Raw genomic sequence first — 20,505 nt, forward strand, 5'->3', positions numbered from 1 at the left:
CGACAACTGTCAAGGTATTTCGAGGATGAGGAGCATCACGCTTATTATGAGGTGTTATCTTGTTTTGATCTGAGGAAGGGTGAGTGGAACGAGTTGATAGGGCATCCAAAGGAACGTGAAAAGAACCGGCCGAATTCGATGACGAATTCTCTCCAACAAGGGGAGAATGATGCAGATTGTGTAGCCGCTAGTTTGTTTTATTTTTTAAACCGACTTTATGTTGTTATTTTATTAGGGTTAAGGTTTTGAGAGTCTTTATTTCGTTATTTTACGGGGTTTAGGGTTTTGGGGGTATTTATGTCATATTTTATTAGGTTTAAGGTTTTGGGCTATAAATATATGTTTATAGCCTCCATAGAAAATCAGTTGTTGTTTATTAGTGATTTTGTTGAATAAGAAACTTTAGAGTTGAGCGTTTTTCTTTCTTTTCCTTCAAAACCTAGAGAGTATCTAACTTTTGTCAAGAAGATTTCTTAGATCATTGATAGAATCAAGATCTAGAAGTATTTATCTTTTGCTTATTGGTGTTCTTCGCTACAGTCCACTAAGTCACATTGCATCAAAAATAGAATTGTGTAAGTTAAAAATAATTGCATCTATTCCATAAATCAAAGACACTGTAACTATTTGAACTTTACGATAAAATTATCTAAAAATCTCAACCTGCACCAATTAGGAAAAAAAGAAAAAGTAAGGCACATGCTTGAGTTTGGAATATTTTACTATTTTAAACATGTCTTGTTACCCTTTCTCTCTCTCTCTCTCTTTTTCTAAGCCCTCATTGAATGCCAAAAATTTCTCTTATTTATTTATTTTTTTTTTTAAGATCTTTTAAATTCTCTTGAGATAGCTCAATCAACTGAAACTATATTTAATGAATTCAAATTCTCTTGAGATAGCTCAATCAACTGAAACTATATTTAATGAAATGAATTCATTAGTAAGAATTCTTGTCTCCTCTCTTCTCGGAACATGTAAAAAAAAAATAAAATTCTCTTAACCATTTTTTTAAAAAAAAAACAATTTTAGTATACGGTGCCTCTTTTAAGAGCCTTTATAAAACAGGGGCTTCGGCGGGGGGAATTTCAGAGGCAATTGAGTTCCAAGAGTAATTAAAAAAGTTTGTTTCTGAGGTTTCTAAGAATTTTTCACAAAATTGGGGAAGATGGAGAGTGCAGGAGTTAGGAAAACCTTGAAAGGCAGCTTATCTTTCTCCTCCAATCTCAGACCGGAAGAAGGCGAACAAGAAGACGGCGGTTGCAACACAGTGGACGAGATAAGCATTTTTGACGCCCACAAGTACTTCAATGAATCAAGTAAAGTAAGCTGCAATAATATTGGTAGAGTTTCCCCTGCCTTTAATGTCAATCTCGTCAATCTCAAACGTAATTCCGACCGGTTCGATCTCTCTGCTGTTCCCACCAGATTCTCTTGGATGGATGGGTGTAATAACAACAGTAATAATACTGTTACAAACTACAGAGCAACTCCGACGGCTTCATCGGAAGCCAGTTGGAACAGCCGGAGTGGTCTCTTGTCCAATCCTCCCGGCGCAATCCCACTTTCCGTTCACACTCATCAACATGATGAGAAGAAAAAGAAAGGGAGCAGTAGAAAATGGGCCGTTTTCCGAAGAAAATGCCCGTGCTCAGGCAGAAAGTCCGTTCAAGTAGCAGAACCCAAGAAAACCGCACCACCACCACCACCACCACCACCACCACCGCAAAACCCCATTTCAGTGGAGAAAATCAGTAGAATAGTTTCGGAGAAAGCAAGCAATAAAAGTCTTTTTCCTACTACTACTACTACTACTGCTGCCTTCTCCTTTCCCATACTAAATCCTCCATCATCATCGTCGCCGTCAGATCCACCTCGTCATTCTCTGCAAGTGTTCCGGCCGTCCATTACTAATTCAGCAAGAATGATGGATGATGGTGATGATGAAGAAGTGGCAAGCAACGCGAGCTCCGACTTGTTTGAGATAGAAAGCTTCTCAGCTCATCCGACAACAAGATCAGTAGTGTCGCCGATGACACCGGCGTCGGCGTCGGCGTCTACTGCTACTAGTAATCATATGTACGAGCCAAGCGAGGGTAGCATTGATTGGAGCGTGACAACAGCCGAGGGTGTCGCCGACGACGACCCAATTATGCAAATGCGGTGGCCGGAAAAGAGCAGATGGAGATCGGGGAATGGGTTGCTGTTGAGCTGTCGATGCGAGAAGGCGGTGAGTGTGGGGCCGAACCCAAAGAAATGCGCGTCTGCTGCTGATCAGGAACATACGCCTCCATCCATGAAGTCCATGTTGAGGCATGTGGGCAGTAGGCCACCCATGACCCATACCCAATAAGCCATCGCTTCGGAGCTCTCAACTCACCTCCATTGTCTCTTCCTTTTGCAACATGGAGTCGTGGGGCTGGGGAGTACTATCCAATTATGCTTCCTTTTTTTATATATGGCGTGCTGGATATGCCGCCATATCCATCTCTCTGTCTCTCTCTCTCTCTCTCTCTGTGTCTCCTGTGTTTGCTTTCTTTATTTGTTACCTAAATAAATAAATAATTTGTGTATCAGATTTTGTATATTCTCTTCTTTTCTTCTGCATTATGTGCAGCTCTACTTGCACTTTATTTGGTGAGCTGTCACCGACATGCCTTACATATATATATATATATATATTTTTTGAGGAAGACATGCCTTATATAATAAATACGAAAATGCCTATTTTTACTATAAAATTATTCGCAAATCGGTGTGATAATTCTTAATTTATTAACTAATTACCCGTAACACCACTCATTAATATATATATATATTTTTAAAAAAATTACTTACATGTGTTCACTTGCAATAGAAAATGACAAAACCACAACAATCAAATGGATGATATGATAATTCTAACGACGAGATATCATCAGAAGCAAAAACAATGCATCCTTTATTAACAAGCCCAATTCACCAACTTCGAAGCCAACATCATACTGATCGTCATTGTTTCAGCATTATAGCCGTCAAAGGAGATTCATGTCCGGTTACAATATCATTTTAGGTACGCAGTTAAATGAATCAGAGTAGGATGCCATCTGCCTCTTCTCGCTTCCATTTCTTCTGAAAATTTAATCGATTATTGTATGTTTAATTATAAACTCTATGAAAATTTTGGTGATTACTTTTTGAAAGCTCATAGGCTTGTTTTTCTTTTCTTCTTTTCTATTTAGTTCATTCCATAACTTAGCCTGTGCTTGTAGCCTCTGGATCTGATTTCTTCTGAATTTCATTTTTTGCTTTCTAAATACCCAAAATTTTATTACCTTACTTAACAAAAGTTACCAAACAACCCCACAAGTGGAAGAAAAAGCTCAATTGAGCTCACCGGATTGCAACTGAAGAGCAGACTAGTACCACTTCAAACCAAAATAGAGACGATCGCTCCACGAATCATCTTCTATGGCTCAACCATCTCTTTCTCCTTCATCATTCTTCTCACAACAAATACTATTCTCCTTTGTGTAGAGAGGGAGAGTACAGAGAGTGTGTTTCATAGATGAGAGAACAAAGGAGAGATAGGAGGAAAAGGAAATTAAAAATTGAGAGAAAAAGTTTCGATTTTTTTTATTATATTGTTTTGCATTGTTGAGTGCTACTGTTCTCAACAAATTTATTTCAAGTACGCACAAAACACACGGCAAAAGTTAATTGTTAACTACAAAGCAGCATTCCTTATTTGTTGACTCCTTTTACTAATTTTATAGGTAGCAATGAGGGTGCAGACAACTTATCCGCCACATCTTAGCCAGGGGGCCAGTTCATTTGTCGCCCCCCAAGAAGGTGGACGTGAATGTGATAAACCGATTGACCTGCAAAAATAATAATATCTCTACTTTGAGAAAATAATCATCTGAAATCTAAGAAATGAATTGATTTATTTCAAGCAATGACAAGGGTGAAAGAGCGAGCACAAACATCCATTTGGCCCATCATTTATCACAATCCTGAAGCCATCATCCAGGCCTTCCTGCTTGGCAATGAGCTTGGCAGTGTAAAGAAGGTGGCCAAGAATCTCACAGTGCCTCTCCTCGGCCTGGGAAAGAAAGCCCATATCATTAACTTTACAATGATGTCAAAACAAGCAAGAGAAAAATTGATGAGTAATGAAATAGCATTACTCATTGCCTTATCCAGAGATTAAAGATTAATATAGACTGATTACAAACCATATGGTAATCACAAACAGTCGCCTTAATGGGCAAGGATATACCAAATACTCAACCAAAACTGAATTGGGTAAAAGTGGGACCCCATATCTCTTTATATTCATACCATATCCCTAGCTTCCATGCTACAAAAATTTCAACTTAGAAACCAGGCAGAAAAAGGTTGAAGTGGATATCTCAAACCTAGCAAGAATAAGCTACAGGATAACATTTACGCAACTTATGCAACCCATTTTCTGCTAAAAATGCTCTTGTATCAAAGCTAACAGATTTACCAATCCATCACCAAATTCAATTTGTGCCCACATGAAAAGCAAAACTAAAATTGACACAGACGTCAATTTATATGTCATTGTACAATGAAGATATAATAGCATATAACTGGCTTCAATTAAATATGATTAACCATATCACAGTGATCACACATATAACTGTATTTATTTTTCAGGTGATGAGAGTGAAATATTTTAGGTCTCCAGACGAGTGTCAGGCACAGGCATACAAAATTCTTGCTACAAACTATGGATGATCAAACAGGTCCCTTACTAATCAGTGCCCTCCAGTAACCATTTTCGGATTTAAAAGAAATGAACCACTACGTGGAGTTACAAATACCAAAAGGTTATCCCATAAAAAAGGTCCAGTACCAATAACTAGGAGCAAATTTTAAACAGTAAAATAATATCAATATCTCAAGCCATTTTTTTATTCAAGTCATGCTTCGAGCTGTTTAAAGGAAGAGTGAATATAACAAAAGCACTAGCTGATTGAAGTAAATTTCCCCAAGACATGTAAGGTCACAAGGGAATGAAAGAAAAAAAGGGATCTGGATCCCCTGAAATCCTAAGGGGGATTCCAGATTCTGGAATTAGGGAATCCTGGCTGTCCATTTTAATCCAAAGGCCAGGATCCCGCCACATGTCCCATTAACTTAAAAAAACTTTAAAATAATATTTAAAATTTAAAAAGTAATTATAAAAAGAAAATAATAAAATAATAAAATTTAAAAACAAAAAATAATAAAATACTTTGGGGTGGCCGGCCACCCCATTTTTGACATTGAAGCCACCCCCAAGGGCCATGGGAGTGGCTTCAACCACCCCCAAATGGTAGTTGGGGGTGGCAGACGCCACCCCTATGGCCCTTAGGGGTGGATCGGCCACCCTGAGGCCTACAAGCAATTTTTTTTTTTTAATTTGGGTTTGGCTCTTGGTGACCCCAGGCCATGGGGTAACCGGCCACCCAACCGGTTGGGGGTGGCGAAGCTAATATAGTGTGGAGCCACCCCAAAGTATTTTATTATTTTTTGTTTTTAAATTTTATTATTTTATTATTTTATTTTATAATTACTTTTTAAATTTTAAATATTATTTTATTATTTTAAAGGTTTTTTAAGTTAATGGGACACGTGGCGGAATCTTGGCCTTTGGATTAAAATGGACGGCTAGGATCCCCTAATTCCAGAATCTGAAATCTCCTTGGAATTTCAAGGGATCCAGATCCAAAAAAAAGGGTGTCAGTTTTTGGAAATTGTACTATCCATCCTGTCATTTCATCCATGCTAAGCGCAAAGCATATCCGACAAATGATGTCCATGAAGCAAGCCACAAAAAAATATACCTTAGATAGTCCTGTCAATCCATCCTTAAATTTTGGAATGATTAGTATATGCGTGGGAGCTTGGGGAGCTATGTCCCTAAAAGCAAGGACCTGCCAAAAATAAAACAGTATCGGAAAATTAACAGCTATTGCAGTACTGCTACACCAATAACATTATCATAAAGAGGAAAATAGTTTTCTAATAGTGGAAAAGAATTGATTCAGAAGTAATGAGAAAACAAAAAAACAAAAACAAAGTTGACCAATAGCTCAGATAAAAAATAAAATAAAAAAATAAAAAAAATTAATATGATAAGAATCAGCCAAGAGCAGTTAAAAATTTAGGCAGTAAACATATTTCATTAACCAATACTTCAACCACAACCACCATAGGACCACCAACCATATATAGTAAGATAGCCATTCAGAAAAAGAATCTTCAAATTACAAGAAGAAAGTGATATGGTAATTGCTTTTGTTTCCCTCACCCTCTAGGTCAAGCAAAAGCATTCTAATTTCTCTCAGACATGCCTTCAAATCACGAAGGAAATGTGAGGAGAAGAAAGTAAATCCTTAACCTAACCTAAGATCGTTTCAAGGCAAGGTAGAAAAGAAAAGAAAACGAGGAATGCGATGCAGAATTTTGCTAAAAATTTTCTTTCAGAAATAATTGCTATTCTTAAATTGTCCTAGTTATGCTGAACATGATCAATCCAGTGTCACTTGAACATGCAACAGAATGAGACATGATAATGTATAGATGATTGCTGAATAAATAAAGATATTCTGGAGATAGGATATACATAAGAAGAGGAGGAACGACAAAGGTAATTGAGATGCAAAACCTTGCTAAAAAATTTCTTTCAGAAATAACTCCTATTCTTAATTTGTTCCAGAGGCCACTACTGCACTTTAGCCTTGTTTTCACTTGAACATGCAACAGAATAAGACTCATTATAATGTACAGATGCTACAGTAATTAACAAAAAAGGTATTCTGGAGGTAGGCTATATAATGCAGTTCCTTATAATATTTAAATATGATGAGTCAGTTTCAGAGCAGGACTTTTTATCATAAACAACAAAGTATGAGGATCTATATAAATCACAAGTTGTTATTTTTGGAAGTCAACCACCCATAAGATGCCAAATCCAATTAAAAATCAAGTGTATTTGAAGCACGCGGTCCATCTCAAGGTCAGTTTTAAGTGGGCTCTGAACAAACAGGCTGGGGAGGCCTCTACTTTGGGTAAGGACCCAGGAGTAATAGGTTTTGAGAACCTGGTGCTGGGTAGGTGCTTCACCCAGCGTTGTGGCCCTTTGGTGGACTCGCTGTTAGTCATCATCTCCAAGTTGGATGTCAAGCATGTTGTGCAGACTCCTCCGGGGGCTGACGTTGATGCGTATAGCCGATATCCTTCTAGTCAAGGTGGAACCTTCGGTGCTTCCAGTCGAAAACATTTCCCTCCCTCCTCCTGCCTCAGATTTTGCCAGTGATGTGGCTAAGCTGGTGGATTTGAGGGTTTTTTATAGTGAAGTCTGGTGGCAATGACTATAGGCCTGGAGGTATGCCCCATCCGGTTAGGCAAGTAGGCCACCATGAAGGCTTTGTGACCAATCCTGTTTGTTTTGAGTAAAGTGGATTTGAGGGCCAGTCCTTCTAAGGACGTGCTTTCCTTTAAGCTGAGCACTACGCCGGCAAACCCAGAGTGGGTTTTTGTCACTAAGGGGGATAAGTGGGCCCCAATGCTGGAGTCTTTTATCTTCTCTTCTCCTTCTTTGGGTGGGGGAGGGGGGGAGTGCAAGTGTAGAGAAGAATAAAGGTATTGGTTTTACCGAGTTGGTTGGGGGTGTTGTGGGAGGTGTGGGTAGGAGCATGCTCTTGTAACTGCGGAAGAGCACACTCCATTGAGATTCTATTAAGCAAGTTCTGATAAGAAAAAAGTAGGGACTTTGCCTTCAGCTTGGGTTCTGCAAACATTGAAGGAAATCCGTCATTTTGTAGGGCTTTCGTGCGAGGGTTTTGAAGAGGAGTTTCTGGCCTTGTTTGTGGCCATTGAAGCAAGCCACTCTGAGCAAGTGTCAGCCTCTTGCTCCAATTTGGGAAAGAAAAGGTAATAGAATATTAAGAATGTTGTTTTGTTTCATAAACTATGACGCAAACAATGGCAGTGTTAGTCGTTGTAGAGCCAAGAGAAGGGTTGCTAGTGGTTTCTAATGAAGCCCAAGTTGTTATCTTGGAATGTGAGAGGGTTGAACGAGGGTGACAAGAAGGCGGATATTATTTGTTTGTATGAGTCTAAATTGGAGCACATTTTCAGCAGTGTTGTGCGAAGCTTGTGAGGGTGTCAACATGTGGATTGGTGCTACTCAACTTCTAGAGGGGCTTCTGATGGACTATTGCTTTTGTGGGATAAGAGGGTTGTGGAGAAGATCAAAGAGTGTGTGGAGGATTTTATTGTTGCCTGCTCCTTTAGATGTTGAAGACAGTTTCTCTTGTGCTCTTGCAAGGGTTTATGGGCCTAATTTTGACTGCGATAGAAGATACTTATGGGAGGAGTTGGCTGGCTTGCTTAGTTGGTGAAATCTATCATTGTGCATTGAGGGAGACTTCAACATCACCGCTTTCCTAGTGAAAGATCGGGTGAAGTTCATTCTAGTCCCACAGGGAATTTTACGTGGTCTAATAAGCGAGACTCCCCTTCTTAGTCAAGAATTAATAAGTTTCTTGTTTCTCCTGAATGCGAAGTTGCATTTCCCGATTTATTTCTAAAAAGCATTGCATAGATTGTGCTCAGACCACTTCCTCATTCTCCTTGATTGTAGTTAGGGTTGTATTCGAATCAAGCTTAGGGCCACCAAACTCGGCTCAAATAACTTGAGAACTCGAACTCGAGCCGAGTTTTGAAGGTATATTCAAATTTGGCTTGTTAACAGCCTAGCCAAGTTCGAGCTTTACTCAAACTTGGCTAAGTGAACAAGCCGAGCCTCAAATTGAGCATGAGCCGCTCGAGCTTGATTGAAGTGGCGAGGATCCCAACCCTCAGGCGTGCTTGTTGAAAGGAAAGGAAACTCGTGTTTTTTTTTTGTTTGGAAAAATGATGCATTGGTGAGTTGGTGAGAAGTTGGCTAGGTAATGGGTAGGCTGGAAGGGCATTCTCTTTACCTCTCTAGATTTTTGTGCATTTTCTTAGCAACCAAACAGGGTTTTAGAGTGAACAAAATAGTAACGACTATGAGAGAGTTACCTACAAATTTGAGAGTCAAAATTTGAGAAGAAAAAGCATGCTTCTTAGTGCTTCTACAGCACTCCATGCAACACTGGAGCTATTAACTATGAAGATGTAAATTTTTTTTTTTTTGATAACGTAGGAGAACTTTACTCAGATTAATTGCACGTCGCAAACACATACTGTACAACAATCCTCACCGTTAATCAAACTCCTACGGGTAACGGATCCCACCCGCCATAACCAGTTACCAGGTAATCCAGGAGCTTTCACCCCTGACGGGCTAAGCAGTTTATCCTCATGCAGTTTATCAATTTACATTTTCATTCAACTATGAAGATGTAAATTAAAAGTTGATTGAAGAAAAAGACTCTAGCTTGAACAATTTTAGATTCCTCTTGAAGAGAAGACTCCGTTTTGAACAATCCGAATCGAAGTTGATTGAAGAGAAGGTTGTGACTCTGTCAACACACGAAGCTACCAACTGTGACTCTATAACTCTAACAATTTCATATGCTTATCGAGACTATCAATTTGAAAAATAAATATTTCTATTACTCTATAAGTCTAACAATTTCACTTCTCAAGACTATCAAAATTCCAAGTTGTCAATAAATGTTGCAGACAAAGCAAATCTAAAAACGGTGTAAAATTCCATTGTGAAACAAAAAAGTAAAAAGGGCGGCCTAAAGAGTAAATCCAGGCGCGGCCAAAACCCAAAAGCTAACAACATTATTAAAAATTAAATGAAAAACAAATAGAAATTCCAGTTGTGAGCGTGTGCCCATCCATATTCAAGCAACACTTAATAACTAATACATATACTTATATTTATAAAACTTTTATATATATGTCGAGTTGTTTTTGGACTCTCTCTTCTCTCTCTTCCATCTCCGCCTGAGAACAGGCGCGTGGGTGGCGCGTGCTTACTGTTTGGGTGTCTAGATTGTTTGGTTTGGGAAGTGTAATGGCTGTTTCGAGGAAGTGGATAGTAGAGTCTAAAACTTTTGAGTTACTGATTAAGAGTGGGGCTTCAGGGGTGAGATTTTTTGAAAGAGGCAATAGGAAACAAAAAACCATCTTTCTGCAGAAGGATGAGCTGGTGTGGTTGGCACGCATTATAGAGGACCTGGTGACAGTGGATTCTTCTGAGGTTTTTTGGACCAATCCAGAGCAGGGTACCCACGGATAATTGCACAAAAATGTGCTAACAGACATGGTCGGTTCCTGACAGTAGAAGAGTATGATGGCAGGCATAGGAGTGGCTCGATCATTATACCAGAAGGACGTTATGGTCAAGGATGGACACGTCTCATTTCGGAGGTACGTCTGGCGAAGTCTTCCCTGTGTGAGTCTAGGGAGGTCAGGGAAGTTTATAAGTATGATGTAGGGGGGAGAAGAAGGAGCAATGTGGAAGTTTTGGGGTCATCGGTGAAGTCGACAGAGGACTGTTTCAATGATTTCGCTGAGCCAATAGCCAGGGTGCCAAGGTGGTTGAAGGAGGTTTCTGCAGAGAAGGAGAAGCAAGCTTAGCTTTCTACTATATAGGAGGAGGTTTTGCACGAGTCCTTTATTCCGGTGAGGTCGGATAGCGGTGGCATGGAGGGTTCGAAGAAGAACCATGCTTTCGGTGGGGAGGGAACGAGCAACCCAAAGGCAGGGGAGCCACTGGGTGTTCACGGCAGAGCTCCGGCGAGCAGGTTGATCACCACGATGACGCTGACTGCTTCGGAACGTGGCGCTGATCACGTGAAGGGATGGGAGGGGTAGGTAGCCACGACGTGCAGGCTTGGTTTCGGGTAAAAGATGATCTAATTAATGCAAAGGAGTCGTTGAGAAGACTAAGAGGCGAGGTGGACGTGGGGCTTGACAGAATTGAAAGGGCTATTAGTTTTGTGGAGGGCCCGAGTGTTCTCTCTAGGCCTGGTGGATAGTGCGATTATGGGCTAGCTGGAGGGGGATTTTATAAGAGAGGACTAGCCCAGCCCAAAAAGGTTACTAGGGGAAGGCCCAAGCATGGTAAGAGTCTTCAGCCGGTCAAGACGTATTTTAGGAGGAAAGCTGCCCGGCCTGTGGAGAAAGGGGAGGCATCGGTCCGAGGTCCGAAGCTTGCAGAGGTGCCGGACAGTTCGCTGGGAGGTCCCAATGCTCCGGTGGGCTTCGCCGGTACCGCAGTGAGTCCCGAGGAGAGGTCACCGGCCTGCAACAGGGAGACCCATGCCGATTCTGTTATGCAGGTTGACTCTACGTCTCCGGCAGAGGTGCCGACAGAGGTAGTTAGGCTCAGTGAGGGGGCGACAAGGAAGAATCCGGCAAGGGATGGTGGTCTGGGAGATGCTCCGATGTTGGGTTCTCTGGTTGGTGAGCTAGTATGCTCGACGGGAAATGAAAAGACTCCGGTGGGAGTCGTCAGTGGGTTGTGTTTCGGCGACAGGGAGGCCCATGTCATTTCGGCCCTGGAGATAGCCTCCACACCTCCGGCAGAGGTCCCAACGAAGGAAAATTTGCCCAGTGAGGGGGCGGCAAGGAAAATTCCGGCTAGGTATGGCGCTTCGGGAGATAAGTTGACGGCGGGCTCCAGTTTCTAGGATACAGCGATGATGGAGTTCAGAGCTCAAGTGTCGGGCTCTCCGATTAAGATGCAGGGGCTTCTTTCCACTCTTACCGACAAAAGTTCTCTGATGGGGGTCTCGTGCGAATCTGGTCCAGGGATCCTGGGTAAGAAGCCTGGTAAGGGGGTGTCCTCAGAATCCTCTGGGTCGGCTGCCAGTGACGGTGAGGAGGCCAGGAGGGGACGTTCTCTAGGTATTTCTGTGTTAGGTATTCTGGGTAAGGAGCCGGGGCCTTGCATATCACAGACGGATAACTTGGGTAGGGTTTCTATAGCAGTGGAGGGTTCTAGTTCCCAGGAATCTTTTGTCCCAGATTCTGTACAGGAGGTGCAGTTGGAGGTGCAGGAGAGGAATTTTATTATTAAGGCATGTAAGGAAGTTGGCCTATCTTGTGATGGAGAGGAAGGAAAGCTTGAAGAGACCATTGGGGTGCTTATGGCTGACAACAAAGGCAAAGAAGTGGAGAGGGAAGTGTGCTCTCCTGCAATCATAAAAGGTAAGAGGGAGCTAATAAACTTACAGTCCTCTGTTAATTTCTTGGGGCATTCGTCAAGGAATAGAAATAAGGGGAGGGTCAGTCGAGTTAAATCATGAAGCTTAAAATTCTGTCATAGAATTTGAGAGGTTTGAATGAGAGGGATAAAAGGTTGAGGGTTAGGAATTTGCTTAGAAGTTGGAAGGCAGATGTGGTTTGTTTCCAAGAGACGAAGATGGACTTTATTTCGTATAACTTAGTGAGGAACTTATGGGGATGTCCGTATGTGGAGTGGTGCTTTGTTCCTTCCATTGGGGCTTCGGGGGGTATTTTGCTCATGTGGGACAAGAGGGTTGTTGAGAAGGTAGATGTAGTGTTGGAAATTATGTGGCAGCTTGCTCTTTCAAGAATGTTGAGGATGGTTTTGAGTGGGCGTTTGCGGGGGTGTATGGTCCTAACAGAGTAAATGCTAGGCGTTTCCTTTGGGAGGAGCTGGCAAGGGTCATGAGCTGTTGGGACGTGCCGTGGTGTATCGGTGAGGATTTCAATGTCACCCTTTACTCTAGTGAAAGGTCGAGGGGAGCTCATTGACGGTCGGCAATGAGGGATTTCGGTGAGTTCATATCGGAACAGGGTCTCATGGACCTTCCCTTAGTGGAGGGGATTTCTACTTGGTCAAACAATAATTCTTGGTCTAGGCTTGACCGGTTTCTTGTCTCCCCGAAGTGGGAGGCCCGCCATCCAGACTTGCGTCAGAAGAGGATGCTTCGGGTTTGTTCCGACCATGCTCCTATTATTTTGGATTGTATCTCTCATGGGGGAGGTAAAAGACCTTTCAAATTTGAGAATATGAGGCTCAAAGTGGAGGGTTTTGTGGACAAAGTGCGCAGCTGGTGGGACTCGTATCTTTTTCAGGGCACTCCGAGTTTCATTCTTTCCAAAAAGATGCAAGCTCTAAAGTGGGATATTAGGAGATGGAATGCTCAAGATTTTGGCAATGTGGGGGTTTGTATTAAGGCTCGCATGGAAGATCTTAAAGCTCTGGACAGGGTGGAGGAAGAGAGAGGTTTATCCTCGGAAGAGATCGAGAAGAAAAGGGTGCTTGCTAGGGAGTTAGAAATTTCCCTCCTTCAAGAAGAAATCAGTTGGAGGCAAAAGTCTAGAATCTGTTGGTTGAAAGAGGGCGACTAGTGTACTAAATTTTTCCATCGGATTGCTAATGCCAACCGCAGGCAGAATTATATTGAGACTCTGAACATTCATGGCACTACTACCTCTGACCAAGAGACTATTAGAAATCACATTACTCGCTTTTATGAAACACTCTTCACAAAGACTCGCAGTTGGAGACCGAGGTTGGATAATCTTCCTTTCGATATGTTGGAGGAGGAAGAGTCTTCTAGTCTGAAAGTTCCTTTTGAGGAAAAGGAGGTGTGGGAGGTGGTCAAAAAAATGGATAGGGATAAGGCTCAGGCCCGGATGGTTTTTCAATGGCTTTCTTTCAGGATTGTTGGGAGGTGATCAAGAAGGACGTCATGGCTGTTTTTGTAGAGTTCTATGATCGAGGTAAATTCGAAAAAAGTCTCAATGCTACGTTCATTGCTCTTATTCCAAAGTCGCATGGGGCCTCCGATCTAAAGGACTTCCGTCCAATTAGCCTTGTGGGGGGGATTTATAAGATCATTGCGAAGGTTTTAGCCAACAGAATGAGGGGAGTCATGAACCGGGTCATTTCCAACCCGCAAAACGCCTTTGTCAAAGGTAGACATATTTTGGATTCGGTGCTCATTGCCAATGAATGCCTGGATAGCCATCTCAGATTTAGGGATCCCGGTCTCTTGTGTAAGTTGGATATGGAGAAGGCTTATGACTACATGAATTGGAAGTTTTTGCTCTATTTATTAAAAAGATGCGGCTTCGGTGAGAAATGGTGCTCTTGGATTGAACATTGTATCTCGTTGGTGCGGTTCTCGGTGTTGATCAATGGTTTGCCTTCCGGCTTTTTTGTGAGCTTGCGTGAGGTTAGGCAAGGTGACCTTCATTATGGTCATAGAGGCCTTTAGCAGGATGATTAATGCCTCTATTAGTAGGGGTTCCATCAATGGGTTCCATGTGGGTGCCAGGGTGCATGAGCGGGTTTCGGTTTCCCATCTTCTTTTTGCTGATGATACGCTGGTGTTTTGTGGGGCAGCTTCTGAGCATGTTAGATTTATTAAAGCTCTCATTATTGGCTTCGAGGCGGTTTCAGGGCTAAAAGTTAATCGGGCCAAGTCTGTTTTGGTCCTAGTCGGAGATTCGGTTGAGATGGAGGAGTTGGCTGGAGTTTTGGGTTGTGGTACTAGCTCCTTACCCTTGAAGTATCTGGGTCTTCCTTTAGGGGCTTCCTTCAAGCAGTTGGCTATTTGGGATGACATGTTGGAGAAAATTGCTAGAAGGTTGGCCTCTTGGAAGCGTTCATATTTGTCCAAGGGGGCGAGGCTCACCCTCATCAAGAGCACTTTATCCAATCTCCCCACCTATCTTTTGTCTCTCTTCCCCATTCCTATTTCCGTGGCGAACCGCATTGAGAAGATTCAACGGAATTTTTTATGGGGAGGTTTCAAGGATGAGCCTAAGTTCCATTTGGTCAGTTGGCACGAGGTTTGTTCCCCGATTGCTGCGGGAGGCCTAGGGATTCGGAGCTTGCGGCTTTTCAATCAAGCTCTCTTGGGGAAATGGTTATGGCGATTTGCAAATGAGGAAGAAGCTTGGTGGAGAAGTATCTTGGTGGCCAAGTATGGGGTGGTTTGGGGTGGCCGGCATTCAAATGTTCCACGTGGAACGCATGGGGTGGGGTTATGGAAACACATTTGTGGGGTTTGGAGGTCGTTTCGGTGCCACTTCAGATTAGTTCCTGGTTTGGGGGGGAAGGTCAAGTTTTGGGAGGATTGTTGGTGTGGCAAGATGTCTCTCAAAGATGCTTTCCGGGTCTCTTTAATATTGCCTGCAACAAGGATGCTTCCATTGCGGATATCCGGAAGTGTGTAAATGGGATGGTTCACTGGAACGTTACCTTTACCCGTAGTATACATGACTGGGAGGAGATGGCTTTAGCCTCTTTTTCTCGCTCTTGTATTCGTCTTCGATTTGGGGAGAAGGGGAGGACCAGATGTGGTGGATCCCTTCAAGTAAAGGGAAGTTTGAGGTTCACTCCTTCTATAGGAGGCTTGCCTTTAAGGAGCCTAACTACTTCCCGTGGAGAAGCATTTGGCGTACTAAGGCTCCTTCGAGAGTGGCGTTTTTCGCTTGGTCGGCTGCCCCTGGGAAATCTCTCACGCTGGATAATGTTCGGAAAAGAGGTATTGTTGTGATTAATCGTTGTAGTATGTGTGAGGCGGATGGGGAGTCCGTGGATCATCTCTTCCTTCATTGTGGGGTCGCGCGCAAGTTGTGGGATGTTATCTTCTCTCGCTTTAACATGAGTTGTGTTATGCCTAGAAACGTCAAGGAGATGTTCGCTAGTTGGTGGGCCGGAGGTAGAACCAGTAGTGCCGTGGTATGGAAGATGGCTCCCCTTTGTCTTTTATGGTGTATTTGGAAGGAAAGGAATGTGAGAAGCTTCGAGGATTTGTCGAGGAACCTTGAGGACCTTATACATTTCTTTTTGTACACCTTATTCACATGGACTACAGGCTGGCTTGCTCCTTTAGAGATCAATTTTCCTGATTTTCTTTTTATGTTCTCTTCTTCTTTCTCCCCCACTTAGTCGCTCTCTTGTATACTCCCTGTGTACTTGGGTTGCGCCCCTTTGCGCTCTTTAATGCATTATTACTTATCAAAAAAAAACTTATATATATATAAACTCGGCTTGGCTCGAATAAAGTTTGTGAGCTTGGCTTGTATAAGTTTGACTTGACTCATTCGGCTTGAATTGTTAGCTTGCTCGTGTGTGTGTGTGTGTGTGTGTGTGTGTATATATATATATAAAAGTCAAGAGCTCTTTGGCTACAAGAGAGTGATAAATGCTCAAAAGTTTTCCATTGGGTGGCCAACTCAAATAGGAGAAACAACTCCATAGATAGGGAACACATTGCTATCAATTTGCTATCAGGGAACACATTGTGTAATTCTATGGTAGTTTGTTTTCAGGACAGGTCAACTGGCGACTTAAACTGGCTAGCCTTGCTTTTGACTCCTTAGATGGAAAGGGTGAGGTTCTTGAGGTGTTGAAAGGTATGAACAGTGATAAGGCACCAGGGCTTGATGGTTTTTCTATGGATTTTTCCAAAAATGCTTAGATGTGATCAAGGCAAATATTATGGGGGTGCTCCATGATTTTCATGCTAGTAGTAAGTTTGAAAAAAGCCTTAACACTACCTTCATTGCTCTCATTCCGAAGAAATCTGGGGCTATTGATCTTAAGGACTTCCGACCTATTAGCCTTGTGAGTGGAGTTTATAAGATTATTGCCAAAGTCCTTGCCTATTGAGAAGAGTAGTGAAAAAGATTATTTTGAAGCCCCAAGTTAAAGGTAGCAAATCCTTAATTATGTTCTCATAGCAAATGAATGTTTGAATAATATGGTGAGCGAAGGGTGCTTAGCAAATTGGAAGCTGACCTATGATCATGTCAGTTGAGAATTCTTACTTTATTTGTTGAGGAGGTGCAGTTTCGAGGAGAAATTGCGCTCTTGGATAGCACATTGCATTTCAGCAATGCATTTTTACATTTTGGGGAATGACTATCCATTCGGTTTCTTCAATGGCTCCCATGATTTGAGACAAGAAGATCCTTTGTCATTTTCAATTTGTTATAGTGATCGAGGCCTTAGGTAGAATGCTTTCTGCAACTGTTAATGATGGTTTTCTCTCGGGCTTTCTGCAGGGTCTAGGCACTCTGGTGTGGTTAAGATATCCATCTGATGTCTAAAGTAGCTCCCGTGATTTGAGATAGGGATATCCTTTGTCACCTTTTTTGTTTGTTATTGTTATGGAAGCCTTAAGTAGAATGCCTTTTGCAGTTCTTAATGGGGTTTTTTCTCAAGATTTTCTGCGAGGCCTAGGCACTCTGGTGTGGTTAACATATCACACCAGTTGTTACGAATAACACTTTAGCTTTTTGTCGGGCCAATCCTGACTACCTTCACTACTTGTGTACTTTATTTTTAGGGTTAAACGCTCATTACCCCTTGTGGTTTAACTTTATTTTTTTCATACCTAAGTTTCAATTTGTATCGTAGATGGTACCTCGCTTATGGCTAAAAACAAAAATGGTACTTCCATCTAAAATCTGTCCATAAAATTGACGGAAGTCCACATCAACCTAATAAAAAAACTGACATGTGGCGATGTCTCAGATTAAAAATTAAAAGACTCATTAAAAATTAAAAATATATATATAAAAAACTAAAAATAATTAAAAAAAAAAAAAGAAAAAAAAAAAAGCAAACAGGTGGCTCTAGCCAACCCCCTTGGCCAAAATTGGGTGGCCGGCCATTCATTATTTCCCTAGAATGCAATCCTAAAGAACCCCAAACCACTCATCCATTCACATAGCTCCTGAAAAAGTCCAAATATTATTCTTGGACTACTGTTCATGGTCCAAGAACAGCCACCCAAACCCTAAGAGTTTTCCCTTTTACTTCGTCTCTAAATCCTATCCTTTTGTTATACTATTAAAAACTTCATAAGGTATATTTTCTAGACAATCACCCCTAGGTCGCTTGAAACTTATACAAGCAGTATTCAACTAATGAGGGCTCCCCAGTGCCCAAAAGCTTCTTTGCCGCTTAATGTCAACTGCTCATGTAAATGTATGATTACCTCATTATATAGAATACAAATTGAATCAACTACAAAACACTAGCTTAGAGATTCAAACAGAGTCTTAAAAACTCTTTCATTCTGCTAAACAGCAGCCTTCTCTATTTATCATCTCTGAGTTAGAATGAGAAACCTAACCATAAGTCACAAATACAATTCCCATGAGATAACAGACAATTTTACCACAAATGATCATGCAGCATCTACCAGAGCTAGTCTATCAACTATGAAAACTGCCAAAAAATAAAACATTGGAAGTAGTAGGCCAAAAGCAACGTAGTACCTTATCATCCTCATAAACAATCTTAGATGGAATTTCCTTATTAATGATTTTGTCAAATCTGCAAATTAAACAAAACAAAACGATTAATATCAGATTAATATGTTAACAAAATTTGAGATTAAAGATCCAAATACAACAACAGCACCAGAACAATTCTGCATAATTTTTAATAAGCGATTCAATGTTCAAACCAAATATAAATGCTTCTTTATTTATTTGATTATTTATTTATCTATTGAATAAGTAAACCCCGAAAATAACACAAATATGTAATATTGATATTTGGAAAGCTTACAATTGAAACTAATACCCACTATTCTCAGAGCCCTTGCATAATAATGCTTTTGTTATACACTCCAGTTCCTTCTCGTAACACTCATTCTTCAATCTCTAGCATATAACTGGACTGGAGCTGTGCCTAATAGATTAATTCAATTCCCTAAGTCCCTTCATTATAACCCTCGTTTAGAATCTAAAGGTAACAAACAATAAATTGCTAATAAAAGTAATTTGTAACTTACAAAAAGGAAACTTAGATCCAATGGAAAATATAATTCACTATTCGCATTCATAGAGATGAGAAAAGGCTTGAAGATCCAAAATATTATGCGATAAATGGGAAATACCCCATCTCTGAAAATCATCAGGAAAACATTTTCGCATAGAAAGTGCATTTCATAAGCACTATTCTTAAAAAGCAAATCGAAACCCCCATATGCATGCCATAATGTCAAAACATTACACAGTTGATCGATCGTAGATTGACAATTAAAAAACAATTACTCCAAATTTAAAAAGAAAATGATTAAAATTAAGAAAGAAAATATGGATACGTAGAGGAAGAAAGCTTACATGGTAGGAGAATCAGTGGGAACGGCAGCAAGAGCAGCCTCTTTCTCTGAAGCCATTGGAGACAAGTGAGAGTTCAACACAGCGAGTCGACTAGTATTTTCATCACTCATCAACAACCCCTTTAACCCTTCCTTGTTTTGCATCGTCTCTCCAAGGGAAGTCCTTTAGATTCCTCTTCTACCCAATACGGGATTGCCACGACATCTTCCGAGCGCCTTTGGTCATTTCAGTTCCAGAGGCAGCTACTGGGCTTTAGGGTCCATTCGGGAAATAGGTCCATTTCTGATATTGCCCTTTTAATAATTGCGATTTAAAAAATTATATTTTAAAATTTGTATTTTTTAAAAGGGAAATCATATATAAAATCATTAGGTCAGCGCGTTTTTATTAAAAACTCTCTGGGTATTTTTTTTTCGGAAATTTAGTCCCTGGGTCACTCGAAACTAATTGAAACTCCCTACCGTCAATTTTTGTTAACTGTCATTATTTGAGTTAAACGAATCGTTTCACTTAAGTCTACCTCAATCGAATTTTTGTATCATACGTGTTCACATTGGACACGTAGGATATAAAACTCCCGTTTTGGACCATCCAAAACGGTGAATTTGGCTTAAACTTGAGGGCTTCTTTTTTAGAAGCCCTCAAGTTTCATATGGTCAAAAAAACAAACCACTCGATACACCTCAAGCGGCAACCCACCAACGCAGACGCCACCGACGCAGACCCTGCCGGTGACAGAACCCACCGGTGACAGAGGCCACCGGCGACAGTACCCACCGGTTAAATCACTCATTCCGGCGTCACTTTTTCGGCTAGGTTTCCGTCAAATCACAATATTTTGAATCGGAAAAATCTGGTTTCGACGAAGATATTTTCTGAAATTTCTTTGTGGGTTTTGTCGATTGACTGAAATGGAAGCCTTTAATAGTTGTTTTTTGAATTTTTTTGTTGTGTTGGAAGCTTTTAGTCGAAACCCCATCCCCAAGCTTTTTTTTGTCCAACATCTGTCGAATATTGCACTTTTGAGCTAACATTATTGTTGATTGGCAATGAGTGTGGTCCACCTTGGTTGTGGTCCTGGAATGAGACAGTTGTTTTTTCGTGTGCACTGGCAAGTTGGTCAAGGGCGATTTTTTCATCTGTATAACTATTTATTTTATTTTTTTGCTTCTCTACTCAAATGGTGGATTGCTGAGGACATGAAAATAGGAATTCTTTGTGCATAGTTTACGCCAGTTTTATCATTCTACAATTGACTAGTATTTTTTTTTTTTTTTTTTTTTTTACCTAATAGTTCATGCCATACTTTTCTATGCATGTCTTTGTTTTTAGGTCCTCCAATATTTTTGCCACATTTTTAGTTGATGAGAAGAAAGTTCAATTACTAAAAGAAATGTTAATCATATTAGTATTAATATTTGAAAGAAAAGTATTTTTCAA

General features: G+C 41.0%; 2 protein-coding genes across 2 annotated transcripts; one reads left to right on the forward strand and one right to left on the reverse strand.

Annotated features, from left to right (window-relative positions):
• Positions 1-1,116: 1,116 nt before the first annotated feature.
• Positions 1,117-2,445, forward strand: LOC132162306 (protein PHYTOCHROME KINASE SUBSTRATE 4). The gene has a single exon (XM_059572555.1). The coding sequence runs from the start codon at positions 1,166-1,168 to the stop codon at positions 2,348-2,350; it is 1,185 nt and encodes a 394-aa protein (XP_059428538.1). The 5' UTR covers positions 1,117-1,165; the 3' UTR covers positions 2,351-2,445.
• Positions 2,446-3,587: 1,142 nt separating this feature from the next.
• LOC132192118 (14 kDa zinc-binding protein) lies at positions 3,588-19,278 on the reverse strand. Its single transcript, XM_059607336.1, has 5 exons — positions 19,066-19,278; positions 18,214-18,271; positions 5,835-5,924; positions 3,964-4,081; positions 3,588-3,857 (listed from the first exon to the last, which is right to left on the reverse strand). Exons 1-5 carry the CDS (start codon positions 19,206-19,208, stop codon positions 3,790-3,792), a joined length of 477 nt encoding a protein of 158 aa, XP_059463319.1. The 5' UTR covers positions 19,209-19,278; the 3' UTR covers positions 3,588-3,789.
• Positions 19,279-20,505: the final 1,227 nt, after the last annotated feature.

Source organism: Corylus avellana, chromosome ca9, assembly GCF_901000735.1.
Source record: "Corylus avellana chromosome ca9, CavTom2PMs-1.0".
NCBI classification, from domain to species: domain Eukaryota; kingdom Viridiplantae; phylum Streptophyta; class Magnoliopsida; order Fagales; family Betulaceae; genus Corylus; species Corylus avellana.

Coding starts and splice junctions, on each gene's coding strand:
- LOC132162306 (XM_059572555.1), top strand. CDS start 1,166: ATGGAGAGTGCAGGAGTTAGGAAAACCTTGAAAGGCAGCTTATCTTTC.
- LOC132192118 (XM_059607336.1), bottom strand. CDS start 19,208: ATGCAAAACAAGGAAGGGTTAAAGGGGTTGTTGATGAGTGATGAAAAT. Junction 18,272..19,065: donor CCCACTGATTCTCCTACCAT/GTAAGCTTTCTT, acceptor TTTAATTTGCAG/ATTTGACAAAATCATTAATA. Junction 5,925..18,213: donor TTGTTTATGAGGATGATAAG/GTACTACGTTGC, acceptor TATTTTTGGCAG/GTCCTTGCTTTTAGGGACAT.